Below are 19,189 nucleotides of genomic sequence, written 5' to 3'. Positions count from 1 at the left end.
ATTCATAGTGGAGAGTCAGCAGCACACCCCTCTTTGCCTTCCACGTCAAATCCTGTGGATCTGCTTCCCAGATTTCTCTGGGGTCCGTCCTCCCTCCCATCAGCATAGTCTCAGCATTGTTGTTTCACCTGGACAACTCCATTAGTTTAAAAACTGTTCCCTCTGTTTGGTTTAGTTTTGTTGTCCTTGAGTTTGGTCTTCCCATTGCAGATTTTTTTCTTAAGTGTAACTATAGTTCATTCACTTCTTATGTAAAAACTTGTGTTGAGATCCTTTAAATTGGTTAATACATAACATGTGCTTATTCATTAGCACAGTGCCTGGTGCAGATCAAATATTGAGTAAAACATTATTTTGGGACATTAAGGGTTATCACAGTCATCTCTTGAATAAAAATGATGCATAGAAGGAGGCCAGGAGAAACCAGTTTAGATCAGGAACAGAAGTTTCAAAGTAGTCAATGAGGTTTTGCCAATGGTGGTTTAAAATTTGATTTCATCACGTTGAGTTTGAATTGTGGCTTTCCATCTCATCTGCATAAATGTAAGGTGATGTGACTTTATTGGTGAGAGAATTCAGCTTTCCTGTATGTCTAACATCAGTCTTAGAAAGTATGTGGAGAACATGGATGAGTAGGCCTCTTGGAACAAAAGAACTGAAATGATCAGAAAAAAATGCAAGATTTATTTGCCTAAAGTTAAAACTATGACATGTTACTAAAAAATTAGAAAATTTGGAAAGATTTGATTTAAAATCACTTGGGCTTATGAATCAATTCTATTAAACTTTTAAGGAACTGTCAACCTTAAAGTAAACCAGTCCAAATTGACCAAAGTCTCTAGTTTTGTATGGCCCATGATCTAAATTAAAAAAAAAAAAAAGGTTTTAAATGATTGAACAAGTGAAAAGAATATTTTGTGACAACATAAGAATTATATTAAGTTTAAATGTCAGTGTCTGCAAAGAAAGTTTTATTGGCATACAACCACACTCATTTGTTTACAGTTTTCTGTGGCTGCTTTCACACCACAGTGGCAGAGCTGAGGAGCCACAACAGAGCCAATATGGCCTGCAGTGCCTCAAATATTTATTCTATCCTTTTACAGAAGTTTGCCAACCCCTGCTCTGGTACAGAGGAGAGTATACAAAAGGTTCTAATTATTTCTAAGAGTGTAATACAACTCCCACTTCAAAAACAAGACAAAATTCTAAGGCAACTTATGAATAGAGTTGAAAAGGAATTATTAAACTATTGAAATACAAAAATATGTCAATAGAGGAGAAGTACTTTTTCTAGATGAAATACTCAATACTGTTAAAATGTTTGTAAATTGTCATTCACAACAGAGTCCTAGTAGGATATATTTACTTTGACAGTTTCAGTGGAAACAACACAAGGAAAGATAATTTGACAAGCATAGCAGGACATTTTTGAAATAGGTTCCTCTGCATTTCAGATTTTGCTATATCATAAGGCTGGTTTTTCATTAGTGGGGAAATATGTTGACAGTTGGTAATCCACCCTCTTTCAAAAAAACACACATACCTTATAGAGAAATATGCAATTGTATTTAACATTTCTAATTATGAAATGATATGTAAGAAGCAAACAGAAAGGAGGAAGGCTTTACTAAATAGGACATGGGGTCCTAGAAGACCTGGGCAAGAGAATAAGTTGGCCTGTACAAAGAATAAAAAGGTAAGCATGGTGGAAGGCACCAAAAAGATGTAAAAGACAATTGACAAATAATACAAGTCATATGAAAAATATGTCATGTAGGAACAAAGTGCCATTACACCTACAAAACAGTGGGAAAAAATTGGTGATGTATACCAAATAGGTATGTTGGTTGAAGAATTCAAATGATTAAACAAAGTCTGTAAATTTCTTAGCCTCACTAATCAGAAAATAACTAAAACAAGCTTTCCTGGCTTTCAGATGGATTAAAATCTAAAATTTAGATAATGTCCAGTACTGGCATCAGCACGAAGACAGATACCTGATCATTAGTAGTGTAAAATTGTCTTTTTGGATGGCAACATAGTATGACCTATCAACATTATAAATATGCATTCCTTTTGAAATAGTAATTCTAGATCTAGGAATTTTGTCCCAGTGGAAGAAATTTCTGTAAATAATGTTTATTGCAAAATTGTAATTATGATAAAATAAGATTTCACTGTCCTGCCAAGCAGGTTCATTAAATTGTGATTATTCAATACTGTATTGTCTGGTTAGTAGAAAGAGGTTAAATCCTATGTATGCTTCTATGGAGAATTGTCTGTCCACAATATATTAAATGAGATATGTGCAACTTGCAAAACCTAAAGTGTAAAATCATGTCATAGCATCAAAATTAATATTGAATATATATATGTGTGTGCGTGTATCTATGTGCATATTTTTTTCAGTATATATGGTGAAATCTAGTTTTGTCTTTGACACACACACTTATCCTAGCTCTTTGTTGGCACTTGACTTTCTTCATTCTGTAATAATCTACAGTCACACATGGATCCAATTAAGCCAAACAGATTTTTCATTCTTTTTATTTTGGTTGGAGACACAGGGACAGGAGCGGGGCCAATCAATATTCAGCCATATATGTGGCACAATGGATGTTTTCTTTTCATTGTGATTGGTTGGGGCCCTCTTGTAACCAACTGTTAAGAGCATGAAGTATCACTCCTAGGCTGAAGTATTGCAGTTGAGTTGAGGTAGTTGAGTCATCCTTTGGCAGCAGTCTAAAGATTTCTGCATCCCTCTGTACCACTCTGATCCATTAAATGGATCTTTCCTGCTTCTCACATCTTAGTTCAGTTCTTTATATCTGTGAGGTACTTGATATTCTTCCAATATATAACTTCTGATTTGAAGTTAAAGTCTGCTTTTGTTCTCAACCAAGCAATGCTAGCCACCATGGCAACTGATACTAGAGAATGATTATCAAAGGATAGAGAAGTGGAGTATTAAGGATTATTGAATGAGATAGATCAAAAGAAAAACTTGTAATTCTATTTTGTATTAGGAAAGGCTATTCTCTTTTTAAAAATTTTAATTCCAGTATAATTCACATACAGTGTAATTTAATTTTAGGTGTTCAATATAATGATTCAACACTTCTGTACATCACCCAGTGCTCATCACAAGTACACTCCTTAATTCTTTTTTTTTTAATTTTTATTTATTTATGATAGTCACACACACAGAGAGAGAGGCAGAGACCCAGGCAGAGGGAGAAGCAGGCTCCATGCACCAGGAGCCCAACGTGGGATTCGATCCCGGGTCTCCAGGATCGCGCCCCGGGCCAAAGGCAGGCGCTAAACCGCTGTGCCACCCAGGGATCCCTCCTTAATTCTTATCACCTATTTCCCCCAGCCCCCTGCCCAACTCCACTCTGGTAACCATCAAATTTCTCAGTGGTTAAGAGTCTGTTTCTTGGCTTCTTCCCCCCCCCCCCACTCATTTGCTTTGTTTCTTAAGTTCCACATATGGAATAATATGGTGTCTCTCTGACTGACTTATTTCACCTAGCATAATACTCTAGCTCTATCATGTCATTGCAAACGGCAAGATTTCACAGTTCATTGTATATATATACCATGTCATCTTTATCCATTTGTCTGTCAATGGACAGTTACACTGCTTCCCTAAATTGGCTGTTGTAAGTAATGTTGCTGTAAAAATAGGGATGCATATATCCCTAGAAAAGGCTATTCTTGATACAGCAGGATTATGAGCTCATAGCACATTAGGGACTAGATAGCTCCTACCAACAACTACAGGTGATGAGGATTCCTAGTTCCAAAAGCATGTGTGATGCTTGTTTATAATTAAATTAGATAATTAAAAGCCTGCTTGAAATTCTGACCTTAAGCAAAAATTGAAATCAAGGTCTCTTAATGATTGTGTTGAGAAATCTTACTCTTTCTAACCATGGGGCTGCAGATGCTGAAAGCCAAATGCAACAGTAGATCAGTTAGTTGCTAAGCTAGCATATTTCCTGAATTCCCAACCTTGCCACTTCTTTTACATGAAATTTAAGTCTTAGGAAAGATCTGAATCTGCATTACTGAAATGGGGCTATCATGAGAGATTCAGTCATCTTAGAAAACCTACTCTCTCAAACATTAAGAAACCTCCCTATATCTCCCTTGTGACAGAAAACTCTTAAAATTGAGTCTGCTCTTCTAGTTCCACCATTATTGCTTGGTTGGTAAGCAAAATCTGAGTTTACTGTGACCTATGGTTTGAAATAAAGATAGGAGTTTAACCCCACCCTGAATATTTAATATTCTTTGCTAATTATACCATCAAAAATCTAGGCAATATTTTTGGGAGTGTATTTTGACAGTTAGAAATTACTTGCATAATACATAAGGAAGTGAGATAATTCAAGAGTTTATAATGCTGGCTTGGACCATTTATGTCCATGCCCCTTACTCATCTTTTGCAAGATTTCCTGTCTGGGCCCAGTAGCATTTCCATGTTCTTTTGACATGAAATGCTAGCATCTTAAAATTTTTCCTCAAATCTCCTTTAGGTACTGGGACTTCTCGTGAGAGATTGCATTTGAAAGGGTTATTGAAGGGGCACCTGGGTGGTGTAGTCAGTTAAACATCCAACTCATTTTTGGCTCAGGTCCTGATCTCAGGAGTCTTGAGGTCAAGTCCTACATCAGGCTCCACCCACAGAAGTGAGTCTGCTTGAGAATCTCACTCCTCCTGCCCCTCCTCCTTTTGTGCTCTCCCTCTCTCAAATAGATAAATCTTAAAAAAAAAAAAAAGTGTTACTGAACTATGGCATGTGTGGTAGCTGCATTAGAGTAATGGTTAACCACAGGAAGAAAGTGAAATGGTTGTGATAAACCACAGAACTCCAAGAATGTTATGATACCTGATATTTCCAGTGTGTTTAACAATTGGTCCCCAGGGTTGAAACTACATTAGGGTTTTGTTTTAATTAATGACATTTCATGGCTTGGCTACCAAGTCACATATTGATAAGTGTCAATAGAAAAGGGATCCAGTACTCCTGAATGATTGTAATTCAAATCACTATGAACACTTCAATGGAGTTCCTAAAAGACTTGCATTTATTCAAGTGAATGCTTAGAGGGGAATTATTATCTAGTGTAGTTTATAGCAGGTTCAATGACCAAAAACCCATTATGTGATTATTTGCCAAGGTCATGGGTATTTGTTAATATCTGTGTTATGAGTAGATGACCACTGAAAGTTTGTGCCTCTTTTTCTGTTGTGCCTACGTTACTCAGCCATTACTGCTTCTAGTTATGGCTATTAGACTAATTTTCTTCAGTGTGTTTTGAATAGGAGTATGTCAGTTGGGGCTTTGTTAAGATGATCAGGCAGGCCAGGTGGCTCAGCGGTTTAGCCCTGCCTTTGGCCCAGGGTGTGAACCTAGAGACCCGGGATCGAGTCCAATGTTGGGCTTCCGGCATGGAGCCTGCTTCTCCCTCTGCCTGTGTCTGCTTCTCTCTTTCTGTTTCTCATGAATGAATAAATAATATCTTAAAAAACAAAAAGGACGTACTGTCCAGCTGGAAGAAGGAGAATCTTGATAATATGGAATGGCAAAACTGCAAGAAGGAATTCTGGGTCCCTACACCACTATTTGGAGGAAAGCCATCAGTTACCCAGGAACACCAGCAGTGGATTACTGTGTGAGTAGGAAATAAATATATGTGTTAAGGTAATGAAACTTGGATTTTGTTTGTAGTAGCTACTGTAATTCTAATCCCTGTGGTATCTTTGACTACTGATAGGATCCTTACTTTATTTTTTTTTTAAGATTTTTTTTACTTGAGAGAGTGAAGAGTGAGAGAGAGTGAATAAGGAGAGAGAGGGACAGAAGGAGAGGGAAAAGCAGACTCCCCGCTGAGGAGGGAGCCCAATGTGGAGCTCAATCCCTGGGCCCTGAGATCATGACCTGAGCCAAAGGCAGACACTTAACTGGCTGAGGCACCTAGGTGCCCCAGGATCTTCACTTTAACTCATTGTATCATAGAGTAAGAGTTTTGTGGTAAGTTAGCTGTTGTGTAACAAATTACCCTAAAGCATAGTAGCTTAAAACAAACATATGTTTATTATCTTACAATTTCTTTGGGAACCTTAATGTAGAAAACTGTCAAATAGACCACAACAAAACATTATACATAACAGCATAATGTACATTATACACAATAGTACCTGATGCTCTCACTTGATACTAAGAATAGGACAGTAACATTCCTGTATTGCTGCTACTGATTTACATGGTACTGGAGGTCCAGGTATCCTCTAAGGAAAGAAGGGTTAAGAGATGTACTGGTAGGGGGCACTTGGGTGGCTCAGTGTTTGAGCATTTGCCTTTGGCTTGGGTCATGATCCCTGGGTCCTGGGATCAAGTCCCACATTGGGCTCCCCGCAGGGAGCCTGCTTCTTCCTCTGCCTATGTCTCTGCCTCTCTGTCTCTCATGAATAAATAAATAAAATCTTAAAAAAAAAGATGTACTGGTAGGAAGAGAGTAGATATAACTGTTATTAGTGGTAGATATGAGGATCTACCTGTAAAAGCCAACTAGAGCCTGTAAGAGTATTAGCAAGAATTCTAGATTGTCAGTCAACTCACATAATATTTTGTTTCCCCTTTTCTTTATGCCATCTTTGGTTTTATTTTTATTTATTTTTTTAAAAGATTTTATTTATTTATTCATGAGAGACACAGAGAGAGAGGCAGAGACATAGGCAGAGGGAGAAGCAGCCTCCATGCAGGGAGCCCAACGTGGGACTCAATCCCGGGTCTCCAGGATCAGGCCCTGGGCTGAAGGCAGCACTCAACTGCTGAGCCACCCGGGCCCAACATGGGATTCGATCCCAGGTCTCCAGGATCGCGCCCTGGGCCAAAGGCAGGCGCCAAACCGCTGCACAAAACAGACTGTTTTTTTTTTTTTTTTTGTGCATGACTGGTAATTTTTTGTTGAAAGCTGGACATGATGTACTAGGTAATAGTAACTAAGGTAATGAGGCTTTTAGTGTTAGGTTTTATGTTAGTTTGGCTAGGCTCTTGTCTAATGTTTCCTGTATTGCTGGTGCCAGAGGGTTTGGTTTACTTTAATTTTTTACTTCCTTGCTGTCTTTGGGTTTCCCAAGAAGTCCTTCTTAAAAAAAAAAAAAGGATTTTATTTATTTATTCATAAGAGACACACAGAGAGGCAGAGATGCAGGCAGAGGGAGAAGCAGGCTCCCCATGGGGAGCCTGATACAGGATTCAATCCCAGGATCCCCGGATCATGACCCGAGCCAAAGGCAGATGCTCAACCCCTGAGCCACCCGGGTGCTCCCCAAAAATCCTTCTTACGTATTGTGCAGCTTGTTGTAATCTGCTGATATTACACTGGAGCCCTGTTGGTGTGGTAGTCAAGTATTGGGAAGGGGAAATATTGTATAATCTTATGACTCAATCTCAGCTTTTCGATGAGCTTGAATCCTTAGGCTGTGATCTTCAGAAGTGCTTCTTAGCCCTGACTGGGAGAGGAAGGGGTTGGAGCTATTGCCCCTCCTCCAGGTCCAAAAAGGCTCTGGTATATAGTTTTCCTAAGAATGCCGGACTTTGTTTTAGAGCATGTTCTGAGTGTTCTAAAATGTTTACTCTTCTCCCCCTCCCTGCCACAAACTGAAGGAGTTTCCCCAACCCCAATCTTAGTGTTAGAACTTGGTGGAGTTTCTGGCGGTAAGATCATGAAAGTGTGGGGGCCCATCTAAGATGAAGCCCTCAGGAGTTTTGAACTCACAAGCTAGTCCACACCAAGCCTCCAGTTCACCCAAAGTATCAGTTAAATGTTTGCACCAGATAATGGCTCCGGCACCTTTTGCTTCAGGTAAGCTCATCCTTGCTATGATTTTCTGTATTCGCCTATCTTTCCAAATTTTGGGGTGTTGTTTCCTTTGTGACTTCAATTCTCTGATGGTGTTTTAAAAATGTGGTTGATTTTCAGTTTGTTGAATGTTTTTCTTGTAAAGATAAGAGTGAAGGTTTCCAAGCTCTTTATACATTATTTCTAAAACGGAAAGTATCAATATAGCTTTTAACCCATTCCAACCACACACCATCACAAACACTGAGATTCCATTTGCAGTTCTTAGAAATGGCACTCTCTGGGCTAGAATTCACATCCTGTTGGGGTCAACGGAGTCAGGGAGACTGGAACCTGGGAATCCAGCTCCAGATGGTGTTGTGCGGCTTGCCATATCTGGTGGGCCAGTATCTACACACTCTGTAACTTTATTTTATTTTTAAAAAGATTTTACTTATTCATCAGAGACACACAGAGAGAGAGGCAGAGACATAGGCAGAGGGAGAAGCAGGATCCTCCTGCAGGGAGCCGGATGTGGAACTCGTTTCCAGGACCCCGGCATCATGCCCTAAGCCAAAGGCAAATGCTCATCCAGCAACCCAGGTGCCCCTGTAATTTTATTTCTTCCTGAGCACTTACTATGTGCCTGGAACAGAACCCTAACCAGGACCTACAAGCAGCGTCTTCATGGGGCTCTCATTCTCACAGGGCTACAGAAAATGGGCTGGGGGCTTAGATTCACCAGAGAGAGGACTAGACATGAACTAAGACAGGCTACACACACACACACACTCAGAAAGTCACAAATCACAGAAGTGCACAAAACACGCAAAGCCCAAACCTTCACTCACCTCCTATTCCCAAGGCTCCGCCTCTGAGCCCTGAGCCCCGCCCACTCCCTCTCCCGCCTGAGCACCGCAGGACGCCTGTGATCCTCTGTGCACAGGGGCGGTGACCCAGGCCTCCGCGTGGGGTGCCTCTGGGAGGCGCCTGCGCATTCCGAGCTTGGCGGAGGCGGGGAGGGGGACTCCCAGAATTCCCTGGGCTCCGCTCGCTTCAAGAGGCGTCCTGTACTTCAGGTACCCAAAGCCGGGCCGACAGGTCGTTTCTGTTCTGCACCAGGGGCCTCTACAGGAGCTGAGGGTTGCAGTCCCTAGGCCGCGGTGGGGGGAACCAGACCGGCAGCGCCCCGCCGGATCTCGACTACCCTCCCCAGGGGCCCTTGCGGCGGAGGATGCGCCCGCTTCCGGCGGGGACCCGGCTTGCTGGAGCCAGAGGGCGGGCAGCTGCTTAGGAGAGAGCGGGGCGTCTCGGGAGCCGGCGGCTGACTGCCTGACTGGTGCGGGGGGACGGGGGGCGGCTGCCCGCGTCCGGCAGCCCGAGGGCGGCGGGGCGTGCGGGGACCGGTGGCGGCGGAGGCCGGGCTCGGGACAGCTTCCTGGGGGAGCCTGGTGCGGGCCCTGTGGGATCCGTGAGACCTGAGTGGCGGACCAGGGCTGAGTGCACAGGTAAGGGTGACAGGAGCTGGGGCTCGGTGGTGCGGGTCCCGGACCAGGGCGGCCCCAGGAGTCCCAGAGTCGGGGGGTCCCCGGGGCCGGAGTGTGCGGCTGACTTTTCCACAGAGTCGGAGGTTCCCGGTGCAAGAGTGTGAGGCTGACCTGTCCACAGGGTCGGTGGGTCCCTGTGCCCAGAGTGAGGCTGAGCTGTTCACAGAGTTGGGGGGCCCCCTGGGGTGGAGAGTGAGGCTAACCTGCCCACAGAGTCGTGTGTGGGGGGTCCCTGTGCCCAGAGAGTGAGGGTGAGTTGTCCACAGAGTCTGCGAGTGCCTGGGGCTGCAGTGTGAGGCTGACCTGTACAGAGTCACCTGATCTGGTCTAAGGCCCTAGCCCCCAGGTCATTGTGGGGTGGGGCTTGCAGGGGAAGTGATGTTCGAAGCCTCGTCTGGAAATGGAGAGTGACCCCCTCCTTTCCAGAGCGAGGTCACAGAACTCTTCCCATTCCTGCTTGGCACTTCTCTGTTGCACCCCTTTCCCCACCACCAGAGCGAGGAGAGAGAGACAGTAGGAGGAAGCACTGCTCACAGCCATACTGTTCTTTGCTGGTTTTGCTGAGTAACACCAGGTAGCATATACATATATCACATCACAAAGTGGAAACTTCCTCCTTTTTACAGAGAGGATGTAAGCATGTGGAGGACAAGTAATTGCTAGTGAGTGGAGGGACCAGGATTCAGATGCAGGACTGGCTGACTGTGGAGTCCCTTCTGTACTCATCTCATGTAATCCCCTCTACAACTGCTTGAGGTCAGTATCCTGAACCACTTGGGATAGTTGCAAAAGTGACTCTGAGAGGGTAAATAATCTCAAACCTCCACCAAGAAAGTTTTTGTTTCTCAAACTTTCTGACCCAGTTTCTCTTAGGTAAGATGGAGATGAGAATGTGAACCTCATAGGACTGTCATAAGGATTAAATGAGCTCCATAAAGCACCTGTAGGTCCTGCCCTGTAACAAGTGCTCAATAGTGTTCATTCTTATTATCATCATTATAATAAAGCTTTGAGGAAAGTGGAGTTTAGAGGAAAAAACCAGAATCAATCAGATACTTTATATTTTTTTAAATTTCTTTTTTTTTTTTAAGAGTTTATTTATTTATTCATGAGAGACACAGAGAGAGAGAGGCAGAGACACAGGCAGAGGGAGAAGCAGGCTCCATGGAGAGAGCCTGAAGTGGGACTCGATCCCTGGTCTCCAGGATCACGCCCTGGACCCCAGGCGGCGCTAAACCGCTGAGCCACCCGGGCTGCCCAAGTCAGATACTTTAATCCTCTTTCTGATTGAAGAAACTTGGCTCAGAGTGGGAGGGGACTTTTTTAAAACTATAGTTTGTCACAGAGCAAAATGGGTCTCTTGATGGTTTTGTTTTGTTTTGTTTTGTTTTTTGGTTCAGTCTCTGTAAGCCACATGAATTCTTTCTGACAGAGGTAGTACTTCCCTCTGGGGCAGATGGCTTTTTCCAAGTGTTAACGAGTAGGTGGCTGTGAGAGAGAAGGAGATTGTACTCAGCCTGAAAAACCTAGAGCAGAGAAGAACCCCAGCTGTAAATTATAGGTCTCCCAGTGAGTGCCTGAGTGGAGTTTGGGATGGGAGTTGGGGAGTGAGAACAGTTGGAGTTGAAGGGAGGAAAGAGTTTCTAGGCAGTGATTATTCGAGCTACTAAGCTTCTCAGTACTCTTTTCTCCTTTCCCAGCTCTACCTCTCAGGGTAAAGCCCTTCTCCTAATGAGGAGCCAGGAAGAGGAGGAGGTGATAGGAGTTGAACTTCTTAAAGCCACATCTCTGGTGAGTTAGTATTCCCTCTCCTTAAAATACAGTCTTGCCTTACAGGATTTGGTAATGTTTGTTTCCTTCTGAAGATTATTTGCTTAAGAGTTCCATACTAGGTGGGGCCTGTTTCCTATTTTTTTTTTCCCTTTCTGATGAGTGGTGGGTCCATAGAGAGAGACTCAGATAACCCAGAGCCGTCTCAGAGCTTCCTCTTCTTCCTGGAGCTGTTTAATCTTTGTTCAAAAAATGACCCACTCTGAGCTCTTCCATATGCTCAGGTTTTTTATGAGTATATGATAACGCAGAAGGACAGTCCTTAGAGAAAATTTGAGAGTCATGATTTGCCTACTTCCTTAGTAGCCATCCTGGCTTTCAGAGAGCTTATAATATGTTGGAGAAACGAAAAGGCAGTGAACATTTATTTATACAGTGTGATCAGTGCTGTAGGTATAGATTAGACTTCCTCCAGAATAGTGAGAAAGGACCATTCATGGGCCATATGAATACCTTCCAGTGAGTTAGAAAAAGGTGTCCCTTCCTCTGGACTGGTGAAGCTCTGTAACAGGCCACAATCTAGTAAGAGGAAATTACTTTGTTTTTACCTTCTTTTTGCCTTTTGGTGAGAGATCCTTGATGGCATATAGCCTGCATAATCATAGTCACTGTTGGAGAGAGGAGGGGTTGGAAGGTACAATTCCTGAGTTGTATCTTTTTAATTAATTAATTTTTTATTTTTAAAGATTTTACTTATTTAGTCATTAGAGATACAGAGAAAGAGGCAGAGACATAGGCAGAGGGAGAAATAGGCTCCATGCAGAGAGCCTGATGTGGGATTTGATCCTGGGACTCCAGGATCACACCCTGAACCAAAGGCAGACACTTAACCACTGAGCCGCCCAGGTGTCCCATGTTTTATTATTTAATAGAGATTATTGCAGTAATCATCTTTGTTGTTGAATTTTTGCCCTCATCACTGATTATTTTCTTGGACTAAATTACTAATTTTTCATTTCTTTTGGATTAGAGCTTCTCAAACTTTAGAACATTTTTAATTTTAATATTTTTATGACCAATAATAGAATTAAGCACTGTAATTCATGTTGTAATTAAAGTAAACTACTAAATGAGTGTCATCAGCAAATTTTATAAGAAATTATAAAGTTTTATTAAGCTTAAAAAGCCTATCAAAAAATAACATGATAGTAGAATTTGTCTACTTCTGTATAAAAGGCCATGAGCAACTTATATCAAAGCAAAACCCCTTTTCTGATTAGATATAATGCCACAAAACATACTATCAATGGAACTTGTTTCCTAAGCATTTAAATATTTTAGACGATAGCAGTGTTATTTGTGAGGAAAATATCTTAAGAGCACAGAGCATGGCATAAAGATTAATAACATGACTGTGGCACCAGACTGCCTGGGTACAAATTGTAGCTCTAATACATCCTGGATATATTACCTTAATTTCAGTTTCCTCAACCATAAAATGGGAATAATACCAATACCTAATTTATAGTACTGTTGTGAACATTAAGGAGTTAATGTATTTTGTGTTTAGAAAATACTTGGCACATAATAAGCACTATATAAACATTAGCTTTATATGCTACTATTAGCTTTTGTGCCCATGTAGTTCTTCATACAATATATACATTATATACATACTATAACAGAAATGTGAAAAACCTACAGTATGATGTTTGATGCACAGGAAGCCCTAAAGATTAGGAGGCTTTTTATTTCCAATGGAATATTAATTTTAAAACTAATAATAATTTACACTGAATATGAAAGTCCTTGTTTTGGGCTGACACTACCCTGTCTTTCCCACTGAAAGTTGCTATAGAATCAGAACAGCATGCATGAAGTAGCAATTTGAAGTCTCTAAAAAAGTAAATTGTAGTAGGGTGATTAGGGAAGAAACCCAAGATGTGATGTGTGTACCTTTTTTTTTTTTTTTTCCTCCCAGTATCTCCTAGCATGGATTCAACAAAGCACAAAACTGAGAAGGGGGTTTTGGCATGGATAAAAAGAACTGCGAGAAAACTTAGTTCAGGCTCAAGAAATAGGAAGGGGATCTAATAATCAGAGAGGGTGAATGGAAATCTTCCTTCAAAAAAAATTCTCTTTTTTTGTGCCCTGAGACAGTTGCAGTGGGGTCTGCAGAAAAATTCTGAAGGAGAATTTTCTGTTATTGAAGAAGCTATGTTCCCTAGAGGGTGGAGTAAACTTTTTGCCTCTTTTCCCACCCCTGTTTCTGTTCTTTCCTTGCTTGGCCCCAGGGGTGGGTACAGTCAGGGTAGCTGAGCCTCACGGTAGAGTGGAATAAATAAGCCCCAGTTATCTGCCCAGAGGACTGAAAAGAGGAACCCCCTAGGAAATAGAAGACACTGGAGAGACCAGAGAAGGAGGAGCTTTGGAAATCAACCATAAAAAGTTGTTTATGAATTCCTGGGCTTCCTCTAAGTTGCTTATGCATGTATCGGGCCCTGAAGAGCATACCATAGCCTATGAGAAGTGGACTCCAGGATAGACCATTGGCCACCAAGTGGTGCATCTGTAGTACAGAGGCAAATATCACTTCATAGGCTTTGGAAATGGAGCCTGAACAAAGTATCAACATTCTCTATATATTTTAAACAGGATATAGAGTTTCATAATATCCAAAATGTCAAGGATACAACCTAAAATTACTCAGCTAATGAAAAATTAGGAAAATTTCAATTCACAGCGGAAAAGTTAATCACCAGATGCTAACATTTATGTGACGTAGATGTTGGAATGATCTGATAAACAATTTTAAAGCAGCTGTTATAAAAATGCTCCAACAAGTAAAGTGAACACTCCTAGAGCAAGGAGGTTGTCTCAGCAAAGAAATAGAAAATATCAATAAGAATTGAAAAATATAATTACCAGAATAAGTTCAATGGATGGGCTTAGTGGCAATATGGAGATGACAGTGGAAAGAGTTAGTGAACTTAAAGGTAAATAGAAACTGATCTGAACAATAGATAAAAGATTGAACAGAGCCTCAGAGCCCTGTGGGACAATACCAAAATGTTCAACACTTGTATCATTCAAATCCCAAAACGTGAAGTGTAGAAAAAATATTTGAAGAAATAATGACTGAAAAATTCCCAATTTTAGTGAAGGACATAAACTTGTGAATCCATGAAGCTCAGCAAATTCCAGCATAGATAAACTCGAAAGAAATCCTTGTGTGGGAGCTTCATAATGAGACTGCTGGACACTACAGCCAGAGAAAAATGATGCTTAACATATAGGGCAGCAGCAATTTCAGTTCTGTGGATTGTTCCATCAGAAATTATGGAAGTCAGAAGACAGTAGAACAACTTAAAAAGTACTCAAAGGAAAGAACTATCAACCCACCATTATATGTCCAGCAAAAATAACCTTCAGAATTGGTGAAGTAGTTTCTCACATGAAGGAAAACTAAGAAAATTCATTGACAGATTTCTAAAAGAATTGCAAAAGGAAGTTCTTCAGATAGAGATTATAAGAAGGGAACTGGAACATCAGGAATGAAGAAAGTACAACAGAAATGGTAAATATATATGTGTAAATACAATAGACTGTTCTGAGTTATTTAAAATATCTTCAAAGGTTAAAAGCAAAACTGTTGTCTTCAACTTACTGAACAGAACAGGATTTGAGCATAGTCTGGCTTCAGAGACCATGTTCTTTATTACTATAGTATATTGAAATTAGATAAAATAATAAGTAAAACTTTTGTTGAAGTCTTAAACCAAATGTTTTCACCTGTTCTTGGCTGCCTCCTCCTATTCCTTCTTTCCTATCCCTCCATCATCATCATAGGTTGCAATTCTTGAGCACTTAGCCAGGTCCTACGACTGTTACTTCATTTAATTCTCAAGATGCAGCTATGAGCTGGGTTCCAAAATCAACAGTTTTTTACAGTTTTTTAATTAACAGCAGTTAATTAACTTTGCCAAGATCACCTAGTTAGTTAGTGCCAGAGCATGAATTCTTTGGAATGATCTGATTTTTTTTCTCTGGTTTTATTCACAACAGGTGTTTATTCAAAACTCATTCTTAAATGTTGATATAGGTGAAATCACAAAGTAAGAAATGGAAAATCTGCCAGCAACCACAAATGGGTGACTGATACCTCTTGCTGGTTGGTTAGGAAATTCAGCCCATGTAATAAAACAGGTTGTACTCATCTCATATGATTCTTTTGATACATCTCAGCAGATTATCAAAAACAACTTTACAAATGTGTTTCCCTTTTTTTTTTTTTTTTTTTTTGAGATTTTGTTTATTTATTCATGAGGGACACAGAAAGAGAGGCAGAGACACAGGCAGAGGGAAGAGAAGCAGGCTCCATGCAAGGAGCCTGATACTAGACTCGATCCTGGGAACCCGGGATCCGGCCCTGAGCCAAAGTCAGGCGCTCAACTGTTGACCCACCCAGGTATCCCTTAAATGTGTTTTCCTAATGCAAATATATTTTTATGTCAAAAGGAAAAAATATTGCTAGGTATTTTTTTCTTTTATTTTTGTAGACACACCTCTTAATATCTCAGAACACTAAGATTTCTTAGAATATGTTGTGGAGGTTGAAAACATGTTCATCAGGTCAGCATCTTTCCTTGAATCTTCCCCCCACAGTCCCAGAGCTCTTTAATTTTTCCATGTAGAAAAGTGATCTAGCTCCTAACATAGATACACAGTTGACCTTTGAACACCATGGGGGTTGGGGGCTTTGATCCTCGCATAGTTGGAAATCTGCATAGAACTTTGTTTCCCCCAAACATAACTACTAATTACCTACTGTTAACTAGAAGCCTTACTGATAATAAAAACCGTTGATCAATAGATATTTTGTATGTTATGTGTATCATACATTATATTACAATAAAGTGAGCTAGAGAAGAATTGTTAAAGTCATATGGAAGGGAAAATACACTACTGTACTTACTGAAAAAAATTCACATGTAAGTGGACTTGTGAAGTTCAAACCTGTGTTGTCCAGGAGTCAACTGCAATTTAGTACTTGATAGTCTGTTGTAAATGCAGTCAACATTTTTCATGAGAATATCTTCTCACCACTATAAAATTGTAAATGTTTGAAGAGCAGAGAGTGTCTTTCATATTTTTTCTTTTTTACTAATATGTATAATATAACTAGACAGAAAGGTTGTCCAGTAGCTAACTATATGACCTAGATGATTTAGACCTTGGTATAATTACTTATGCACAGAGTTTGTTTTTTCCCCCCATCATGTGAACAGCATAGCCCTTTACCCCTAGAGCCAGCTAAGAAATGGCATGAACATTGAGCAAGATTATTTTTGTGTCATTTTAGGATTCGATGACTTTCACAGATGTGGCCATAGACTTCTCCCAAGATGAATGGGAATGGTTGAATCTTGCTCAAAGAATTTTGTACAAGAGAGTGATGTTGGAGAACTACAGGAACCTGGTTTCATTGGGTAAGGGTATCTTCCTCCTTCTACCTCCCCATTGGAGTCTTTCCACCTCAGTAGTCTTTCATGTCTGTATCCGCATTTTCCTACAATATCCCTTTTCTCTCAATACCGTTTGGATTGGGTCATAGCTCAGCAATATCCATAACATAGCCAATTTTCTTTTTTTTTTTTAAAGATTTTATTTATTTATTCATTAGAGACAGAAAGGTGCAGAGACATAGGCAGAGGGAGAAGCAGGCTCCCTGCAGGGAGCTCAATGCGGGACTCAATTCCAGGACCCTGGGATCATGTCTAGAGCTGAAGGCAGATGCTCAACTGCTGAGCCACCCAGGTGTCCCTCTTATCTTTTCTTATATGCAGGTCTCTGCATTTCTAAACCAGACATAATCTCCTTATTGGAGCAAGGTAAAGAGCCTTGGATGATGAAGGGAGAGATGACAAGAGATCTCTACCCAGGTAAGTGCAAATAACTATAGAGTTGAGGTACTATTCTCAAGATGTTTCTTTAAAAAAAAAAAGTTTCTGATACTTCTTGGAAAACACCTCTCAAAATCCCTCTCAAATTGAACTTTTTTTTCTAACACCATATTTAAATGGATCTTCTCCACTATGTGACATACCATTTTTACCTTTACTGATTTCCTGCAAATACCACAATCTGTGAACTCATATATTCTATGATGCTTACATAGTTCTTAATAATCTCTGATGGTCAGCATTTCAGAATTCTTTAGACAAATTTATGTTTAGTTTTTTTAACTAGTTTAAATATTTTCTTTAAAATATAAGCTTATCAGGTTTACAATTGTTATAGCTATGCTCTTCCTTTTGCTTTTAATTATTTTTGTCTTTGATGATGTTTCTGTTTTGCTATTTATTTTTGCTTTATGTCTTCCCCCCCACCATGCCATCCCACTCCTTGAATTGAAAGTTCTACAAATTGTTACCCTTATATATATATTTTTTTAAGATTTTTTATTTATTTATTCATGAGAATACACAGAGAGGAGAGAGAGAGGCAGAGACACAGGCAGAGGGAGAAGCAAGCTCCATGCAGGGAGCCTGACGTGGGACTCGATCCTAGGTCTCCAGGATCATGCCTTGGGCTGAAGGCGGCACTAAACCGCTGAGCCACCCGGGCTGCCCTGTATATATATTTTTTAAGATTTTATTTATTCATGAGAGACATGGGCAGAGGGAGAGGTAGGCTCCACGCAGGGAACCCGATGTGGGACTCGATCCCGGGTGTCCAGGATCACGCCCTGGGCCAAAGGCAGACGCTCAACCACTGAGCCACTCAGGCGTCCCCCTTATATTTTTAAACCTGTGTTTTAAAATCCAATCACTTGAGATTCAAAGCATCATCATTTGACACTTGTATAAAAGAATAAATTAGGTAACAAGTATTACCTACTTTTTCTTTGTCCATCATCACCCCACTTTTGTTGTACTCACTGGGATTTTTGGCCCAGTTTATTTTTTAAAATTTATTTTTTCCCTGCCTTGCTTGAAAGCTGTATTTCTGGTATGAAAGCTAGATAAGAGTTTATAGATTATATATTACAGTGGAATCCACCTCATGTGGGATGTTTACAGTTTATTCTGTAGCTTGTAGTATGGCTTTTTCAGGCTTCCAGTTCTCATAGGTTCAAGAAGATGATGTTGGTAGGATACCTATAGGTACACTTATAATGTACACTTAATGGTGTACATTAGTAAATAAGAAATAAAAAATAAATAAGCATGCAATTCAAGATAGTAGAAAAAGAGAAAATGAGTCTAAGGAACACTTAAAATAAGTTATGAATAGTGACTTACACTGCTGGGAATACAAGTAGGAATAAATGAACTAGAAAATAGTGTATTTAATGAAAATAAATCAAATTGGTGCTTTAGAAAACCAATAGAGCATATAAACTATCAAATGAGAGAAAATAAGAAAAATAATAGTAAGTAACCATTGATGTATAAGTACTTAGAAGAATAATATATAAAAAAAAGAATCATGTGAACCTATTTTCCTCAATTTTCTGTAAGTAATTTGAAAACCTGGATGAGATGGACAGTATTTTAGGAGAATATAAATTACCACCACTGACACCAGGAGAGAGAAAATTTCAACAGACTGATTACCATTCAAGAAATGTAGAAAGGGGATCCCTGGGTGGCTCAGCAGTTTGGCACCTGCCTTCAGCGCAGGGCATGATCCTGGAGCCCCGGGGATCGAGTCCTGTGTTGGGCTCCCTGCATGGAGCCTGCTTCTCCCTCTTCCTGTGTCTCTGCCTCTCTCTCTGTGTGTCTCTAATGGATAAATAAATAAAATCTTAAAAAAAAAAAAGAAATGTAGGAAGTTATTTCAAAACTGCCTCCCCAAGAACAGAAGCAACAACCTCCAATAATTTCACAAATAAATTCTGTAAAACCTGTAAGGAAAAATATCGACATTGTTTAAAATTTTCTACAACAGAGAATAAAAAAGAGAACTTTAAAAAATTGTGTTTATGAAGACAGCATTTGATGCCCAAATCTC

General features: G+C 40.2%; 1 protein-coding gene across 2 annotated transcripts in view; it reads left to right on the top strand.

Annotated features, from left to right (window-relative positions):
- Positions 1 to 8,789: 8,789 nt before the first annotated feature.
- The window catches only part of LOC140642365 (uncharacterized), a 42,559-nt gene continuing 32,159 nt past the window's right edge, over positions 8,790 to 19,189 (top strand). For both annotated transcript variants that reach the window (XR_012038827.1, XM_072842912.1), the window contains exons 1-5: positions 8,790 to 8,935; positions 10,030 to 10,159; positions 11,104 to 11,194; positions 16,536 to 16,662; positions 17,020 to 17,115. Coding sequence is in view for 1 of the 2 variants with exons in the window: in XM_072842912.1 (XP_072699013.1) it covers positions 11,135 to 11,194; positions 16,536 to 16,662; positions 17,020 to 17,115 (283 nt within the window). In the remaining variant the exon portion in view is untranslated. The remainder of the gene's footprint in view (positions 8,936 to 10,029; positions 10,160 to 11,103; positions 11,195 to 16,535; positions 16,663 to 17,019; positions 17,116 to 19,189) is intronic.

The sequence above is a fragment of the Canis lupus genome, chromosome 1, assembly GCF_048164855.1.
Source record: "Canis lupus baileyi chromosome 1, mCanLup2.hap1, whole genome shotgun sequence".
NCBI classification, from domain to species: domain Eukaryota; kingdom Metazoa; phylum Chordata; class Mammalia; order Carnivora; family Canidae; genus Canis; species Canis lupus.
This window is presented reverse-complemented; position numbering and strand designations above follow the sequence as displayed.